We start from the raw sequence: 18,168 nt of genomic DNA, 5'->3' as shown, positions 1-18,168 counted from the left end.
GCTATCTCTTAAAGATTGGCCTGGCTGGGCACGGCAGGTCACGCCTGTAATCCCAACACTTTGGGAGGCCGAGGCGGGCAGATCACTTGAGGCCAGGAGTTAGAGACTAGCCTGGCCAGCACGGCGAAATCCCGTCTATACTAAAAATAACAAAAATTATCCAGGCATGGTAGCACACACCTGTGGTCTCAGCTACTCGGGCCTGAGGCAAGAGAATCACTTGAACTCAGGAGGTAGAGGTTGCAGTGAGCCGAGAGAGATCACGCCACTGCACTCCATCCTGGATGACAGAGCAAGACTCTGTCTCAAAAAAAAAAAAAAGAAAAAAGAAAAAAATGATTGGCTTTCAGAAGGAGGTGCCACGTGGCTCTTCAGGGATGAATGGGCTTTAAGAAGGCAGGTGAAGACAGGGGCCCTAGCCTTTTTGTGGAAGTGGTAATTTCCCATTTACCCAAGGCCTTAGAGCAAGCTTGTCCCATCACCAACCAGCAGCCCACGGGCCTCATGCAGCCCAGGACGGCTTTGAATGTGGCCCAACACAAATTTGTAAACTTTCTTAAAACATTATTTTTTTGCAAGTTTTTTTTTTGTTTTTAGCTCATCAGCTATCATTAGTGTTAGTGTATTTTATGTGCGGTTCAAGACAATTCTCTTTCCAGTGTGGCACAGGGAAGTCAAGATTGGCCACCCCTGCCTTAGAGGAAACGTGGCAGGTGATGCAGTCTACCTTTCGGTGTGAGGAAGGAGCACTGGCTTGGCTCCTGTGGAACAGGGAGCACTGAGGCCAGAGGGTGTTTCCAAGATGGCTCTGAGGGCTTTTCTGTCAGCCAAGGGCAATGGGTTGATAAACTCAGGGTCCACAGCAGGAGTGTCAGTGCTTCAAAGAAAACACAGTGTTCAGATCTCCGAAGAGGGATCCTAGAGCCCAGAGTTCCCCACGTGAACCCAAATGGAGACCCAAAGGCCTCCAAGGATAAGCCTCCTTATCCTACCATGTTCCTGAACGGCGTGGTAGCAGTGCTGGCCTTTGGAATGATGAGGCCAACGTGAGCCAGGAGACTGCTCCTGGGTGGGGGTTGGCCCCAGGACTACCTCGGATCTAGGCTTGTCGTCGCTGTAACTGGTAACACTGGGCCGCAGCTAAGAGCAGGGCAGGGTGGCTACCACAGCACCTGCTGCTTCCACGTACAAGCCGCCACCCAGAGCGGATGTGCAGCAGCAGCTGCAGGCAGACATGGAAAGACAGAACAGCAGGAGTTGAAATTCTCATAATTTTAATGGTCAATAGCTTCTGGTGGGCTCTGGATGGTATAGTTAAACAATAGACTTAAAGACCTCCCCCAAAGCACGTCCACACCCCCTCAGCAGCGTCTGCCTCCATCAGCGTTTCACTGCCCAATCGGACTTCCACAGCCTCAGAACCCCCTCTTGGGTTATGGAAATCCACATCTTAGTGTAATGAGCTGAAAAACCCTGGGTACACCCGTGATCTGTTATTTTTTTAAAATAACAAATATTAAGCCAAACACCTTCCCAGGCTCTGCTGCCTCACAGAGTAAGAAACGTGACTGTGGCGATCTGAATACTCTGTTGTCTCTTGTGGGCCAGGTGGTTTTGCTTCGCTCCCTGTTCTACTGAAATCATACGGCATAGAGTTCGTAAATCTTCTTTACACAGTACACCAGGGCGGCCAGTGCTATCGTGTTGTGCAGTCTCTTTCTGTGCAGGTCGTCCTTCCGGACCAGCACCACTGGGGTGGAGGAGGTGAGTGTGTGCAGAGGCAGGCGCGACAGTTTATAGGCGTCGTACTCCACCTGGTACTTGCAGCAAGGGTCAAACTGCCAGGATATCCCGTAGAGGGTGCAGCAGGCCAGGCTCAGCACACCAGCGGGCAGGGAGATGTAGTGGGAATAATCTAAGGGCAGCGCCAATGGGGTGAAGAGGCAGGCGGTGCCCGCCAGCACAGCCGTCTTGTGCAGACAGTTGCCCACGGTGATCCAGCGGGCCGTCTCGTCGCCGATGCGCGTGGGCTCAATCACAATATACTTGTACTGGGCTTCCAGGGCCTGCTCCAGCTCGTACTCAAACTGGTCTTGGGCATTCTCCCCATTGTAGATCTCGTGCACAATGTAGCAGTCTGTGGCCGACAAGCTCACCCTTTTGATGGAGGGGCAGGAGAGGGAGAGAGAGAGACAGGATGATTAGGCTGAGGAGCACTGAACTGTGTTTCAGTGCTGGGGGAGGTCTGAGCCTGCACTGCGGAGAGCACATCTCACTTAGGTCCTTATCTCCTTTAGATCCCAACACAAGACAATAAGTAAAAAGTATTTTTCCTGAAATAGTGAAATAAGCCTGGGCGCAGTGGCTCACACCTGTAATCCTAGCACTTTGGGAGGCTGGGGTGGGTGAAACATGAGGTCAGGAGTTCAAGACCAGCCTGGCCAACATGGTGAAACCCTATGTCTACTAAAGATACAAAAAACTAGCCAGGTGTGGTGGCGCATGCCTATAATCCCTGTTATCTACTCGGGAGGGTGAGGCAGGAGAATCACTTGAACCTGGGAAGCAAAGGTTGCAGTGAGCCGAGATCGCGCCATTGCCTGGGTGACAGGATGAGACTCTGTCTCAAAAAAAAAAAAAAAAATTTAGATATAAAAAGGCAGGAAGAGGAGTACCTCAGTGTTTAAAAGAACAAATGCAGGCCTGGTGGTTAGCCTAAGGCTGTGGACCAACTGATCTGAGTCAGCAAAGGAGCCTAAAGGGGAAAGAACGATTGGCACAGTCACATGATCACACATGGCAGCATGAGGCCAACAGCCTGAGAGCCGTTCTTAATCAGGGCAACTGCAGGAGGATTCTTACTGGAAACCACAGGCCTCAGGACAGATCATGCAAAGCCCTTGCCCTCCACACGGTTCCTAAGTGGTCATCCTGGGCCCGCAGAACAGAGGCACAATGGAAGAGCTCTGCCTTGGGCGAAATCCAAACTCCTCTGGCTCTCCTGGGAGGCTGGGCTGCACAAGCCCTGGGTGCCCTTCCCGGATGGCAGCAGCCTCCCGCTGCTCCCCACCACGGAGGGGAGAACAGGTGACCCAGGACACTAGCCCACTGCATAGGAAAAGTGACCCTTTCCCTGAATGAGGAAAAGACGACACTTCAAGGACAGTAGTAGCCCCCAAATGTAGTGGGCAGGAGGGTCAATTGAGGGGCTTCAAAACATCCAGGCAGCAATGCCACCGATTCCGGCCCTGTAGGCCCAGGCCCCTGCCGCACCGGCAAATCCCACTCATTTGCATCAGAAGCACAGCCACAGAGACCACACAAGGGGCTTTCCCCCCGGGACTGGGGTGCATGCCATGGCCCCAACCAGCAGGAGATCCACCACATGGAAGGCTCAGCTCTGCAGCAAGGCCAGACAGCAGCCCCAGCAGTGGCCGTGGGCCAAGCTGCATTTTAGGCAGTCTGGCTTTTCTTGGTGGTTTCAGGCCTTGCGGTCCCAATTTCCCACCCAAAGCAGAATCTTCTTCACCTGTGGTGGGCAGGCCTGAATACAGGGCTATCCACGCCTTGTCATTTTTCCTTGGCTGGTTTCAGCTGAGACAGATCTTTCTGCATCTCCACAACGCCACTCCGCATCCTACTTTTCCATTATCTGCTCATCTGCGAGAAGTCTTTATCTGAGCCCTGACAGGGACACTGCTAGACACAGCTCTTGAGGCTGGATCAAGTTTTCCAACCCATGGCTCCCACGGCTGTGCAGAGCCATGTTCTGTCACATGCCTCAGTGCAAAGCTGCCCCTTCCCTCAGCACACCCTGGTCCCCAGGATGGTCAAACTTATCTGACTAAAGGACACGAGGCTCTAGGGACCTGCTGGTCACTGCTCCCCTGCCGGAGTCCATGCCCCTCCAACTGGGAGGCTCTGGCACAGTGTACTAGGCCACACAAGGGTCAATGTGGCCTATCTACCTGAGGCTCTGGCAGGAACTAGCTTCCTTTAGGGGCCAACAAGAAGCACAGCCCTCAGTGTGCACAGACGCGAAGGTCCCGTCCGCCCGGCCTGTCCTGGCACGCACACCTGGCTGCCGTGCAGAGGAAAGTCACGGGGAGCTGAGCCACCTGGCCGCTTGCCATAACATGGGAGCGACGAGTGAAGACATGCATAACAAGCTACCCCAGAACCTCAGCCCAGCATGAAGGTAACTCCCTCCAGCCTCCTTCAAAGATGGGAGCAATTCCAAGTGAAGGATGGTGGAAATCGGACTGTCAGGGCAAACTTTAAGGAAAAAGAACAGGCAATCACAGTCCTTCCTACTACTGAGACTACTCCCAGCACAAAGCTTTCAGCAAACAAATAAGCAAGCCTAACAGGCAGGGTTTCATGCCAGCTGGATAAACAACTGGTTAACGATCTTATGTGGCCACATTAAAGATGAAAGTCATTAGTAAGGGGCTGACTGTGCCCCCAAACATGGGGGCCCTACCCCCTGGGTGGGAACCACTTTCGTAAAAGGCACTGGCTTGGACCTGAGCAAAGGGAACTCTTTATCCTGAAAAAGTCACTGTAACGAAGCTGGGCTAAGGCAAAGCCTCCTAATTCAATCATAGGCCCTAATTAAACTGCATGCACTGGGGAGAAATCAGTTCGCTGAGGGTGGGACAAGAGCCTCCTCAACCTGGGTTGCTGCCAAGCTGCCTGTGACTGTGTGCCAATGTCGTGGCTGCCTTGCCAGGGGTGAATTGATGAGCTGTTACTGTAAGACTGCACGAGCAGCTTCTGTGGGGAAAGGAGGGGTCTCCTTCTAAAGTCCTCGGTGGAGTTTTTCCATTTGGTCTTAGAGGAGAGGTGAGGGAGAGGCCAGCTGTTACTCCCAGGCAGGATTCAACAGTTTTTATTTCTGAGACAGGTTCCTGCTCGGTCACCCAGGTAGGAGTGCAGTGGTGTGATCTCTGCTCATTGCAGCCTCGACCTCCCGGGTTCAAGCGATCTTCCCACTTCTGCCTCCTGAGTAGCTGGGACTATAGGTGTGTGCCACCACGCCTGGCTGCATGGCTAATTTTAAAAAATTGTTTTGTACAGATGGGGTTTTGCCATGTTGCTCCGGCTGGTCTCGATCATCTGGGCTCAAGTGTTCCGCTTGCCTTCGCCTCCCAAAGTCCTGGGATTAACAGGCATGAGCTACCGCATCCAGCCAGATTCAGCATTTTAAAAGCACCTACAGCAAACAAGCACACCTGAGGCAGGGTCTTCACTGGCATTGAGGGGCTGAAGGCCGAGCAGTGCTCCCACATGCTCATATGAGAAATGAGTGGCAGCGGTGCAATGGGCTGGCTGTGGCCCTGGGTGTAGGGGGAGGGGCGGGGCCTCCACTCTCAGGTGGGAGCACTCCTGGCCAAGAGAACTCCCTTCTAGTCTCAAGTCCATCAGCCAAGAGGAGCAGAGAGGCCAGATAACAAGGTCAGGGTGGAGGGCCAAATCGAGTCCCCATCTTGAGACCGAAATGGAGATGCTTCCAAGTCAGCTGTGCATCCTACTGACTGTCAAAGCCAGGCCAGGGACACCTCAGGGCGGACCCCAGAGGCAGGCTTCCTCCCTCAGTAACACTCAAAGCAAAAGGGAGGTGTTACGTTGGGCTTACACAATGCTCTGGCCAACACCCAAATCCACCCTAGTCCGGTGCCCTTCTCTGCCCAGCAGGTCAGCGCCATCCTGAATGTACTGAAAACCACTGTTGGTCCCACAGAGGAAATTCCAGAAACCCCAGCCCCGGAACAGACTGCCCCATCTGGAAACACAGCAGCGGGCAGATGCCACTCCCTCACCCCCTCCGGCCCCCCTGCAAGCCCAGCTGGCACCCACATCTACCCAGACCTATCTGCAGGCTCCATCGCTTGCTGGGACGGATGGGTGGGTACATCCACGTATCCAAACCAGCCTAGAAGCAGCGAGAAGCCAAGGCCCTCCAGGCTGTCTCCCACCTCACTGCCAGTGCCAGGTGTGGCCCACCCCCCAGCACAGGGAGTGAGGAGACTGGGCATCCTCTGCCTTCGGCTGTGGGCAGTCCTATGAATGACACAGCCGTGAGCAAGCACGTGGACATGGGGGCACTCGCCAGCACACATTCTGAGATGGTGGCATGGGTCTGCCCCCACCCGCCTGTCAAACCACGGCCCTGGCCACCTGCAGCCTCGGCATCTTCATGTGGGCCGGGCACTGTTGCTGCCCACTGTCTAAGACACCTATCCACAGCAGAAACACAAAGAGCATAAGCCATGCTGCCTCCAAACAAAGGCAGGGTCCTGTACAACTGTGCCGCCGCCAGAGGCTCGCCAATTCTGCTTTTAAAGTCAGTTAGGCAAAGAGAATCTCGGTTTCCACTGGGAAAGGACAACACGTGAAGTCTAGGGAAATGGATTTCTAGGGTTCCATAAGGCAACAGACCCTATACAGACATGGCAGGGTTCAAACCAAAACACACACAGACGCACACAAAGCTGCAGGATCCCTCTGTTGGAGATCACACGACCACGACCAGGCCATCAGCACCCCAACTTCCCGGTACACTGGTGGGAGCGGGGTGCTGTCAGTGCAGACACAGGTTTTTAAGCTGTCGCTGCTGGGCCCCTGGGTTCAGGTCTGCACTGCTGACACGGACTGCTTGACTTCTCTTACTTCAGAAACTCGTGGCCATGACCAGGTGCGGTGGCTCACACCTATAATCCCAGCACTTTGAGAGGCCAAGGTGTGCAGATCACTTGATGTCAGGAGTTTGAGACCAGGCTGGCCAACACGGTGCAACCGTCTTTACCAAAAATTAGCCAGGCGTGGTGGTGCGCGCCTGTAATTCTAGCTACTTAGGAGGCTGAGGCACAAGAATCACTTGAACCCGGGAGGCAGAGGTTGCAGTGAGCCAAGAGTGTGCCACTGCACTCCAGCCTGGGTGATAGAAAGAAAAAAAAAAAGAAACTGCCGAGTACTCCCAGGAGACAGCCACGTCCAGCCAGCACCTGAGCACCCAGCAGCCACCCATATATGGCTTGCTTCTGCTTACGGGTCAAACGAAACCTAATGAAGGAAAGAACCCAGTCGGAAGGTTGTCTCAAACCACTGCAGATCATCACCAGCTGCCCTCCAACTTGTAAGGTCATGGGCCTAAAGACCTGGGCAACCTGAACCCTGGTGCACGGGAGATTATTTTTTTTTTCCTTTTTTTTTTATTATTATATGAAGATTTTTTTTTTTTTTAAGTAAGAGCTAGTTGGAATCTTTTGAGCCCTGGGCTTCCTAAGGGACTGTATTTTTGCTTTTCATTGCAGGTGTGAGATGACCAACACGAGAGCAATTAATAGAGTCTATGTTAAAAAAAAAAAAAAAAAAACAGAAAGACAGAAAGAAAAAGAAAAAGCGGCCAGGCGCAGTGGCTCACGCCTGTAATCCCAGCACTTTAGGAGGCCAAGGCGGGTGGATCACCTGAGGTCAGGAGTTTGAGACCAGCCTGGCTTAACATGGTGAAACCCTGTCTCTACTAAAAACACAAGAATTAGCCGGGTTTGGTGGCATGTGCTTGTAATCCCAGCTACTCGGGAGCCTGAGGCAGAAGAATTGCTTGAACCCAGGAGGCGGAGGTTGCAGTGAGCTGAGATCACGCCACTGCACTCCAGCCTGGGCAACGAGTAAAACTCTGTCTCAAAAAAAAAAAAAAAAAAAAGAAAAAAAAAAAGAAAGAAGAAAGAAAGAAAAAGGTAGCAGCAGTAACAGCAAAGTCTCCAAGTGAAAGTAAGTTCAGGGGAAAAGGCAAGGTTCAGAAGAGTGTGTACAGTATGCTAGCTGTAGTGATTTTTAAAAGTCGATTTGCTTTTATATACACAGAACATTTCTGAAAGGATACACAAAGACAAGATTTTTATGACTGGTCACTAGGGAAGGAACTAAGGGGTTCAGGAAAGAAAAGGGAGAGAGGGCTCTTTCTAGTAAATGACTTTCGATCCTTTTGAATCTGGCACGATCTCTGGTACTTAAAGATCACTGTCGAAAATGGGTCTTAACATATGGAAGAAGAAAAGTAAAAGGATCAGTGTCGCTATCCTAAACACACCATGCCAGCACTGAGGTAGCTTTGGATTCTCTGAGCCTTTAGCGATGGAAGCAGGGGTCAGCCAGTTCCAGCACCTCAGGGTGACTGCTGCAGACACTGAAGGGGACCGCCCTCTGCGGCCTCAGGACAGCTTGTAGGCACTTGTAAAGTGGGCGTCTTGAACTTCCCTCCCTCAGCCTTCAACCAGAGTCAGGCTTCAGGCCCTCATCTCTCCACTTTAGAGCCCAACTCAATCAGCTCTCGCAGTCAGCAAAGGAATCCCCTGGGAACACTAGCATGCCAGTTAAAAGGCGGCCACAGTGAAAACTCAGCAGGGCAACTCCATGACCCCTCTGGGATGTGGCCAGCCTGTGCCAGCAGCCATAATCTGGAGGCATCTCCCCAAAAGGCAAGAGCTGCGCAAGAAAGTTAGAGCAGGACTGTTCGGTGAGAGCAAAAGATGACTGACAGGAGAAGGGAGAGCAGAATCGCGCCTCCTCCATGAGTGACATGAACGAGTTCCAGTGGCCTGAGCCAGGGATACAACTCTCACACACTCTAAGGTGGCAGAGGTCAGGGACGTGCCACTGAGAGCCAACTATAAAGACAGCGAGGGTGCTGTGGCGTACCTGGGCCACAGGGTCTCTGCTGCAGGAGGCGGCGGGCCAGGGTAACACTAGTTCTCTGTCACGCTGGGTGGGGAGCACACACGTCTATCACTTTGTCTTTTTTCAAGTGTGGTAAAATACACAAAATATTCCACCGTAAGCACTTTTAAGCGTACAGTTCAGTGGCACTAAGCACATGCACACTGATGTACAACCATCACCACCATCCACCTCCAGGATTCCTTTATCTTCCCAAACTGAAACTCTACCCGTGAAACGACACCCCCATTCCCCACCAACGCCAAGCCCTGCAGACTACCATTCCACTCTCTACCCCAAGGAATCTGACTACACAAGTACTTCCTACAAGTGGGAGCATATATAGTATTTGCCCTTTTGTGTCTGGCTTAGTCCACTGAGCATAATTAGTCTTCAAGGTTCATCCATATTGTAGCATGTATCCGAATTTTCTTCCTTTTTAAGGCTGAATAATGTTCCACTGTATGCATAAACCACATTTTGTTAATCCATTCATCTGTGATGGATACTTTGGTTTCCACCACTGGCTACTGTGAATAAAGCTGCTACGAACACGGGTGCACAAACATCTCTTTGATTCCTTGCTTTTTTCAGGGGGTGTATATACCCAGAAGTGGAACTGCTGGATCATGTAGTAATTCAACTTCATAGTTTTTTTGAGGAAACTCCATACCGTTTTCCAGAGCAGCTGCACCATTGTACATTCCCACCAGCAGTGCACAGCAGTTCCCATTTCTCCATATCCTCACCAACACTTATTTTCCGTTTTCTTTCTTTTGAGACAGAGTCTCGCTCCATCGCCCAGGCTGGAGTGCAATGGCACCATCTCGACTCACTGCAACCTCTGCATCCCGGGCTTAAGCGAGTCTCCTGCCTCAGCCTCCCAAATAGCTGGGACTACAGGCATGCACCACCATGCCCAGCTAATTTTTGTATTTTTAGTAGAGAGAGGGTTTTCACCATGTTGGCCAGGCTGGTCTCGAACTCCTAAGTGATCTGCCTGCCTCAGCTTCCCAAAGCATTGGGATTACAGGCAAGAGCCACTGTACCTGGCTTTTTATTTTTATTTATTTATTTATTTATTTATTTTGTGGAGATGGAGTTTCACTCTTGTCGCCCAGACTGGAGTGGAGTGGCACAATCTTGGTGCACTGCAACTTCCGCCTCCTGGGTTCAAGCGATTCTCTTGCCTCAGCCTCCCGAGTAGCTGAGATTATAGACATGTGCCACAACGCCCGGCTAATTTTGTATTTTTAGTAGAAATGGAGTTTCTCCATGTTGACCAGGCTAGTCTCAAATTCCTAATCTCAGGTGATCCACCCGCCTGGCCTCCCAAAGTGCTGGAATTACAGGCATGAGCCACCACGCCTGGCCTGATTTGTATTTTTTAATGGCAGCTTTATTGAGATAGAATTCACAGAGCATCTCCCCCATCTGAGGTGAACGATGAGGTGGTTCAGCACTTTCCCACAGTTGTGCAACCAATAGCACAACTGATCCTGGTGCATTTTCATCATCTCAGAAAGAAACCCTGTACCAATTAGCGGTCCCTTCACATCTCCCCAGCCCTTCCCAGCCCTCCACAACCACCAGTCTGCTTCCCGACTCTCTGGATATGCCAATTCTGGGCACTTCATTTAAATGGAATCCTGTAACATGTGGTCTGCAGCAACTGGCTTCTTTCATTTTGCATTATGTTTTTAAGGGCCATCATGCTGGGGCATGTTTATTACTTTTCACATTATTGTAAACATAACTTTTGATGTGTTTAACATATAACTTTAAAAAAATCTAAGATAAGGCTGGGCATGGTGACTCACGCCTGTAATCCCAGCACTTTGGGAGGCTGAGGCAGGCAGATCATGAGGTCAGGACTTCAAGACCAGCCCGGCAAACATGGTAAAACCATGTCCTTACTAAAAATACAAAAATTAGCTGGGCGTATTGGCGCATGTCTGTGGTCCCAGCTACTTGAGAGACTGAGGCAGCAGAATCACTTGAACCCGGAAGGCAGAGGCTGCAGTAAGCCAAGACTGCGCCACTGCACTCCAGACTGGGTAACAAAGCGAGATTCTGCCTCAATAATAATAATTTTAAAAACCCCTAAGAAAAGATACATAAGACCAAGTATCAAAGGTGCTATACATTAAAATAGATCAGGCCAGGCGCGGTGGCTCACACCTGTAATCCCAGCGCTTTGGGAGGCTGAGGCGGGCAGATCACCTAAGGTCAGGAGTTTGAGACCAGCCTGGCCAACATGGTGAAACCCTGTCTCTACTAAAAATACAAAAATTAGCTGGGCGTGGTGGCAGGTGCCTGTAATCCCAGCTACTTGGGAGGCTGAGGCAGGAGAATCGCTTAAACCCAGGAGGTTGCAGTGAGCCAAGATCGAGCCATTACACTCCACCCTGGGGGACAAGAGCGAGCCATCATCTCAAAAAAAAATTTAAAAAAAAAACAGAAAAGAAAAAAAGAAAAAAAAAAGAAAATAGATCAACAGTGGTTTTCTTTGGATGGTGGCCTAATAGGTGACTTTTCAATTTCTTCATGCTTTTCTGTATTAAAAAAAAAAAAAAAAAAGTGTTTCTTTTTGCTTTTTTTTGAGACGGAGTCTTGCTCTGTCTCCCAGGCTGGAGTGCAGTGGCGCAATCTTGGCTCACCACAAGCTCCACCTCCCGGGTTCATGCCATTCTCCTGCCTCAGCCTCCCAAGTAGCTGGGACTACAGGCGCCCACCACCACGCCTGGCTAATTTTTTCTATTTTTAGTAGAGATGGGGTTTCACTGTGTTAGCCAGGATGGTCTCGATCTCCTGACCTCCTGATCCGCCCGCCTCAGCCTCCCAAAGTGTTGGGATTACAGGCGTGAGCCACTGCGCCCAAAGTATTTCTTTTATAATGGGAAAAATAATTATAAACTTATTCTTAAAAAGAAAAATTCTGTTCAACCCTATATCCCTTGAGGTTAAGGGACCAGACACCCGTGGTGGGGGGGCCCTCCTTCCACTGCCAAGAAGAGCAGGAGGTGGCTCACTTCCTGCTCCAGAACCTTCTCGGTGTCCATGAAAGGCAGAAGTCTGGACGGGCAGCTTCTCGTGGCTGAGGCGTTATGCTGGTGTCTACCCACAGTCCTGCCCAAAAAGAGAAGGACGGTTCCAGCTCCGTTTCCCCTGAGCAAACACTGGCCAAGCTGCCAGGCCAGCCACCATCACCCTCCCGGTTCTGAGAGACCCAGCAGAGGCAGATCTGAGTGGAAGCACCCACATTAGGCCCCTTCCTGGAGTGGGCCAGGCTCACAGGCAGGCCTGAAGCTCCGCCAGGGGAGAGGCTGCATTTCCATCATAGTTTCCCCAGCACTGGGCCTGAATGTAACAGGTTCCCAAAAGACACAGGTTGGAGGAACATTTCTAATGATTACAGGGATGAGCCACAGGAGTGACAGGAGGGGAAAAACAATGATGGTTATTAAGAGAACTGGTACCGGAAAAAAGTCAACCCATCCGTCAGGTTGCTTTTCGCTTAGTGAACAGGGTCACCTGATCACCTATGACACGGGAGGGGCTGGGCTGGACCTCCACCCGCTTCTGCCTAATTAAGCCCTGCTTCTTCCCGACCCACAGGAAGCAGAGGAATGAAGCAGAGAAAGCCCGTGCCTCAGACTCAAAGGCACAGGCACGCGGCCCCGTGGCCTGAGGAAGACTCCCACAGACCAAGGAACTTTCACAGGGTACCCAGCCCTTTCATCTGCTTCAGAGGACGCTTTCCTATTCTGCGCACTGGTAACTGAGCAGCGCTTCTATCTGGGGGTCAGGAACACGGTGCACTGAGTGTGGGAGCCGAGAGGGTGGATTCAAGTTCTCTCTCAGCTGCCTACTGGCTTTGTGTCCTAGGGCAAAACACCCGGCCCCTCTGAGCCAGTTTCCCGTGTTGTCAAATGGGGCCAGAGGCCCTGGCTCTACCAGAGGACTGCAGTGAAGAGGGAACAGTTGCCAAGCACTGCCCCTCTGCCTAAGGCACATGTGGCTGTTGAAATTTAAATAAATTAAAATTAGAAATATTAAAAAATTCAGTTCCCTGGCCGGGCACAGTGGCTCACACCTGTAATTCCAGCACTTTGGAGGGCCAGGGCAGGTGGATTCCTTGAGCCCACAAATTTAAGACCAGCCCGGACAACATGGTGAAAGCCCGCCTCTACAAAAAATACAAAAATGAGCTGGGCGTGGTGGTGCATGGCTGTGGCCCCAGCTACTCGAGAGGCTGGGGTGGGAGAATGCTTTGAGCCAGGGAGACGCAGGTTGCAGAGAGCTGAGATCACATCACTGCACTCCAGCCTGGGTGACAGAGCCAGACCTGTCTCATAAAACAAATAAATAAATAAAACCTCAGTTTCTCAGACACTACAAATCCTGATCAGCCATACGTGGCTAATGGCTGCCCTAATGGACTGCAGGGACACACCAGGAGTCTGTCATGCCAGAAACTCCTACTGGACAGCCCTGCTCTGAAGAACTGTTATGACTACTACATGGTCGTCAGCTTTTCCTGAGAACTGTGCCCATAAAGCGGCTGCTGGTACCAGGGAGGAACACAGTGGCGGCTGGGAGGTTCCCGCGTGCGCTCGCTCATGGAGGACTGCCCAACTCTACTCCCCGCACCTCGCTCATTGAAGAACAGGTGCACACCCACAAGCCGGAGCACAGGAGCCACCTCCCCACCTCCGTGGACCCAGGCGCAGCCCTCCCCTCTTCAGAAAGGGGGTCTTCCCTGGAACACGACCTAAAGGACTGAACCACTGAGGCACAAATTCATGCACTTGGAATCCAGGCTGCTTGAGTGAACCAAGGAAAACAGAAATTCTTGAAAACTTGGAAGGCACATCAATGCTGAAGAGGATGAACCCCATCCTTACCTACGAATCCAACTTCTGTGGCCAGAACATGTGGCTCTGCCTTTGTTAAGCAGCTGAGCAGAACCCCACAACCAGCGGCTAAACCCCCACACACTTGGGTGCAGATCCCGTATCTGCTCATCTCATCCCAGTCAGAAGGAAACAAAAACTCCCACCACACACAAAAGCGAGCATGGGAGTCTTTCAAGAGAGATTAAATACTCCCAAACCCTGAGAGTGTAAAAGGGAAGGATCAGATCAGAAAGGGAAGCTGTCACCCCGGGACCATGGCCCAACCTGCCCCCGGGACTTGTGCTCCATCTGCTCGCTGGATGAACCTGCAAGGGCCACCTGGTACCAGGCACACCTGAGTTCACAAAGAAGAGGACAGGTCCTGGGGAATAAAGCGTGGCATGGAACACTATGGAAGTCAGCCCAGGGAACTGGCTGCTTATAAAATGCTGGAGCAGATGGCCACGCAAGTCAGGGGAGGGGCAGGCCGCAACAAATAACTTCACCCTAAACCTGAACCATTAGCCCAGTGCATCTGGCCCTCTGCACTCCCCAGGTTGCCTCATATCATGCTCAGAAGCAGATCAAGTACATCTTCACATGATTATAAAAACAGGAACTCAGAGCACACAGCTATACTCACATTCCAACAATCACGGAGGGCTCAGGGAGGTTCAGGGGCCCTGAGAGAGTGAAGTCAAGCAACTCAAGTAAGACAGGCGGGGCTGTCTGTGAGCTGGTCCGGGCTGGCACACGGTGGCAGAACACAGATACCTGCACTGTGCTTTCCTAGATGGGCAAGTGTGTCTCAAAGACGCCGACAGGACAAGTGGCAATCTGTTTGATGTGCTCGTTGCCAGTGTGCTGAATTTTGGACAAGAATTCAGGTTACAGCTCAGAGTCTGATGTTCTTCATTATAAACACTGTTGGTTCCCTAGATTTAATGGAGTGGAGAGAAAAATCAACATGCAAGCACTACCATTTTGCTATTTCCACCCCTCCTATTTTAGTCGAAACCAGCACTGTCCATGTCGTAACTTTCTGCAGTGATGGAAATGTCCTCCACCTATGCTGCCCAATATGGTAGCCACGAGCCAGAAGTGGCTATTCAGCCTTTGAAATGTGGCTAGTGAGACTGAGGAGCTGAATTCTTCATTTTATTTAATTTTAATGAATTTAAATGTAATTGCCACATGTGGCTGGTGACTACTGAACTGCTGTGTTAATTCAGCACTAATTCTAGAGCTGTGGTTCTAGACTCAACAAGGTAAAGCAGGAACCCACACGCTACATGCGCTAAGCTGGACCATCCAACACACAGCGCTGGCAGTAATACTGTGGGGCAATCTGGTACTGGGCGAGGCCTTTAAGTACAGTGCATGCTTCAGAGTTGGTAGCCGCTGGCAAATCTGGCAAGTTTGCCCAATGTGTCGCTCTGTTCTAGCCCCTTGTCCAAACCAGACAGTTTCCCTCAGCTTCAGCAAAAGCAGATGCTAACCAGGTGTGAGCAGCAACGGGAGAGAGCACTCGTATAATATGGAGCTGAGATTTGAGTCAGCACAAATGTGACATGGAACAAAGTCATTTAAGAGAGCCATAAACAGCCTACTTCAGTCATAAGAGCCAATAATACACTCAGATCTCACAATCTAGGGTGCTGGGCCATCAGCTAATCCGCCCTGCTCCACCTGAACAGTCATCACCAACTGAGCAGGAATGGAAGGATGCCCAGATGTCAGCTCGCTAGCCCCACAGCGGGTTATGTTTCCATCCGCTGCTCAGCATGGAAAGAGCTTGGGGAAGCTGGGCTCGGGCAAATGACTTTTCCAACAGAACCTGGCTAGGGGTTTACAGCAAAAGCAAACAGAGAGGCAGTCTCCACCCACACCACGTTATCTAGGAGAGTTTATGGTGACATCCAAACTACAAAACCAAATGCCACATTCCTGCTGACACACAACATCTGCGTGTATGAGTGGAGCCTTCAGTTCCAGGCCAAAGGTGCAACCTGAACACCTACAGAGACCAAGCAGGTAAATGCATTGAGTCAAGCTGTCAGGTGATTGAGTCAAGCTGTCAGGTGAGGAACCAAGAAGTGGAGAACACTGTCCTAACCAAAAAGAGTCAGCCACTACCCAGCTTTTCAGGGAGCGTTTTATGTGAAATCTGTTGGCAACTAATTTAAATTCTCTTAAAAACTGTTGAGGTTCAACAGTCAAGCACTGGCTCCAGCGGATGCACTGCTAATTTGCCGACTCCATTTTGAATAAATACTTGTCTCAAGCCAAAGCAAAAACAATTCTCAGGATCTATTTTCTCAGATCAATAAAAGCTTAACCTGTGCTGGCAAGGCTCCTGTTCCCTGCCTGAGGCATCCCTATTCGGCTCTTTTCAGTTGCTTTCAGTCCAACAAGAGGGCGGACGTTTCTAAAACTTTGTTTTCTAAACAGGTTATTTCCTATTACTGTTTGCATTGAATATCTTGAAAATGTTTGCTAGTTTTTAAGGGCATCTGAAAACCATTGAGGTAACTTACTTAAATAGTCCAATCTAAGAAATACCAGGCGGGAGTTAGAAAAACAAAAGTGTGTTTACCACTGCTTTTCCAAGGAAGAGGAAGTGCAGAATGGGCAACGTTGGATAACTGGGCTCAAGAATAAACTGCAAGCAAGCTAAAGGACTCTATCACAACTGCCAAACAGGAAGAATCTTCCCAGCTGGGAAAGCCATCTGCAAGCAATAGCAATGAACACGGGATGGAATCAGTCATAGAAAAAGAATAATGCAGAGTAGTTGAGAGGCAGAGAAATTTTCTGGTTAGACAATCCTCACCAAAGAGACGGGGAAAAAAACAACAACAGCAAAACCAAAACTTTCCTTTTTTGCTGACCGCTGCTGTAACAATCAAGCTTTAGCGGATAGTTAATCCAGGTGGCTCCACCAATATAAATCCTCTCCCAAACTTCTAGTGGCTGAACAGCTTCTAGTGGCTTCCACTAGCTGAAACTGCTTCCCAGAAGCAAAAACTGCAACTTGAACATGTAACACGGAAACTACTCCAATCTCATCTTCTAGAAACCAGTTATTCAAATGGAGGTCCCTGTTGGAAGAAACGCTCCTAGCTCCCTACCCACACACCATTCATTAGGAAAGGTCACTTTAATTGACTTCCACGGCAGGAGAGCTTGCACAGAACCATCCAAAAGTCTCCAGAATCGCCCCTCGAGGAAGTGGCCGCTCTGGGCCCGGAAGAGACACATGTGGCGAGAGCTAAAGCTCCCTAGTAAACGTGCAGATCAAACTACCCCTGCCGCGGCCGGCCTGCTCTGTGAAGGCTTCACCTTCTTCCTCTCTCTGGGGGCCCTGCCTTCCTCGCCACGTCGGGGGCCGCGGCCGAGATGGCCACGCGCGCGGCCAAGCGGGAAGGGTGCTTCGGCCGCCGATCAGCCCGCGGCTAGGCGGGTCCCTGAGGCCTGCGCTGGGCGCCAGTTCCTCTCCGCACGGCCCGGCCTCGAGCCCAGCCCCGCATGGCCGCTGCCCACCTTACCCAGCCCGGCTAACGCCCCTTCCCCTAAGCTCTCCGCCGAAGCCTTCGACCTCGCTCCTACCCAGATCCCGGATCCTCCGGAACTGGAACCCCGTATGCCAGGCGGGGGTCGGGGGAGCCCGGGGATACCAGGGCAGGAAAGCTGCTGCAGCCCCCGGAGGCCGCGCTGGGCTCTCCGGCCCCTGAGCGGCCTGCACCGTGGGCAACAAGCCCTTGGAGCTTACCTCTCTCGGGCGCTGCCGCCACTGCTGCCCGGGCCAAGACGCCTCCTTCCCCAAGCGGCCATCTTGGAGACACTCCGCTTGCCAACGTCTCGCGCCAAGGCGGCATCGGGAGAGCAGGCGGGCCGACGGGAAGTGTAGTCCGGCCCGCTGTCCCGGGACGCTCGGCAGGTGGAAGCCGGGCCTGGCGGAACTACCGCGCCCACAAGGCAGCGCGCCGGAAGCCCCGCCCCCGGGGTCGCCGGGGCCCGTAGTCCTCCTGCGAGGGCGCGAGGACCCCTAGGAGCAGTCGTGGTTCAGACATTTTTGAAGAAATTGAGTTCCCGGCGTTCGCAGCCTGGGAGTCACAGGCGCCCACCCACCGGTAGGTCCTTGGGTTTCGAGACCCAGCAGCTGAAGGAGAGAGAAGAGGAAAGTGCCTACAACTCCCAGAGCACCGCGCGTAGGCGCCCGGCCCCGCCGTCCCGGCCCGCCAGGCCGCGTCTCCTGCCGGGGGCCGCCGCGCTGTTTGCGGGCCTCTAGCGCCCGGCCCCCCGCGTCGCCCCGCCTGCCCTTCACAGCCTTGGCACATAAGGTCACCGAGGGGCGGGAGATGCCGCCCGGGCCCTCCTCGGAGTCAGGCGCTGCTCCCGCACCATCCCCCGCCCAATTCAGACTCCGGGGTACTTTGGAGGCGGAGACAGACACGCTGACCCGGCTGCCACGGAGATCCCTGCTTGCAGGTGCAGGCTGTTAGAGGAGAGGGTCTGAACGCCAGGAAGGGGAATAGCTGTATGATAA

General features: G+C 52.0%; 1 protein-coding gene across 2 annotated transcripts; it reads right to left on the bottom strand.

Moving 5' to 3' along the window:
- Positions 1–1,257: 1,257 nt before the first annotated feature.
- Positions 1,258–17,963, bottom strand: TMEM11 (transmembrane protein 11). 2 transcript variants are annotated; one of them, XM_033222177.1, is made up of 3 exons: positions 17,392–17,963; positions 14,263–14,554; positions 1,258–2,157 (listed from the first exon to the last, which is right to left on the bottom strand). In XM_033222177.1, coding segments are annotated over exons 2-3 (519 nt in total). In that variant the 5' UTR covers positions 14,265–14,554; positions 17,392–17,963; the 3' UTR covers positions 1,258–1,640. The 2 variants fall into 2 exon arrangements, with proteins under 2 accessions (XP_033078068.1, XP_033077981.1); XM_033222090.1 differs by lacking the exon at positions 14,263–14,554.
- Between the last annotated feature and the right edge of the window lie 205 nt (positions 17,964–18,168).

This window comes from Trachypithecus francoisi, unplaced genomic scaffold (assembly GCF_009764315.1).
Source record: "Trachypithecus francoisi isolate TF-2019V2 unplaced genomic scaffold, Tfra_2.0 Contig00073, whole genome shotgun sequence".
NCBI classification, from domain to species: domain Eukaryota; kingdom Metazoa; phylum Chordata; class Mammalia; order Primates; family Cercopithecidae; genus Trachypithecus; species Trachypithecus francoisi.
Note: the sequence above shows the minus strand (reverse complement) of the source record. Positions and strands in the feature narration are given on the sequence as shown.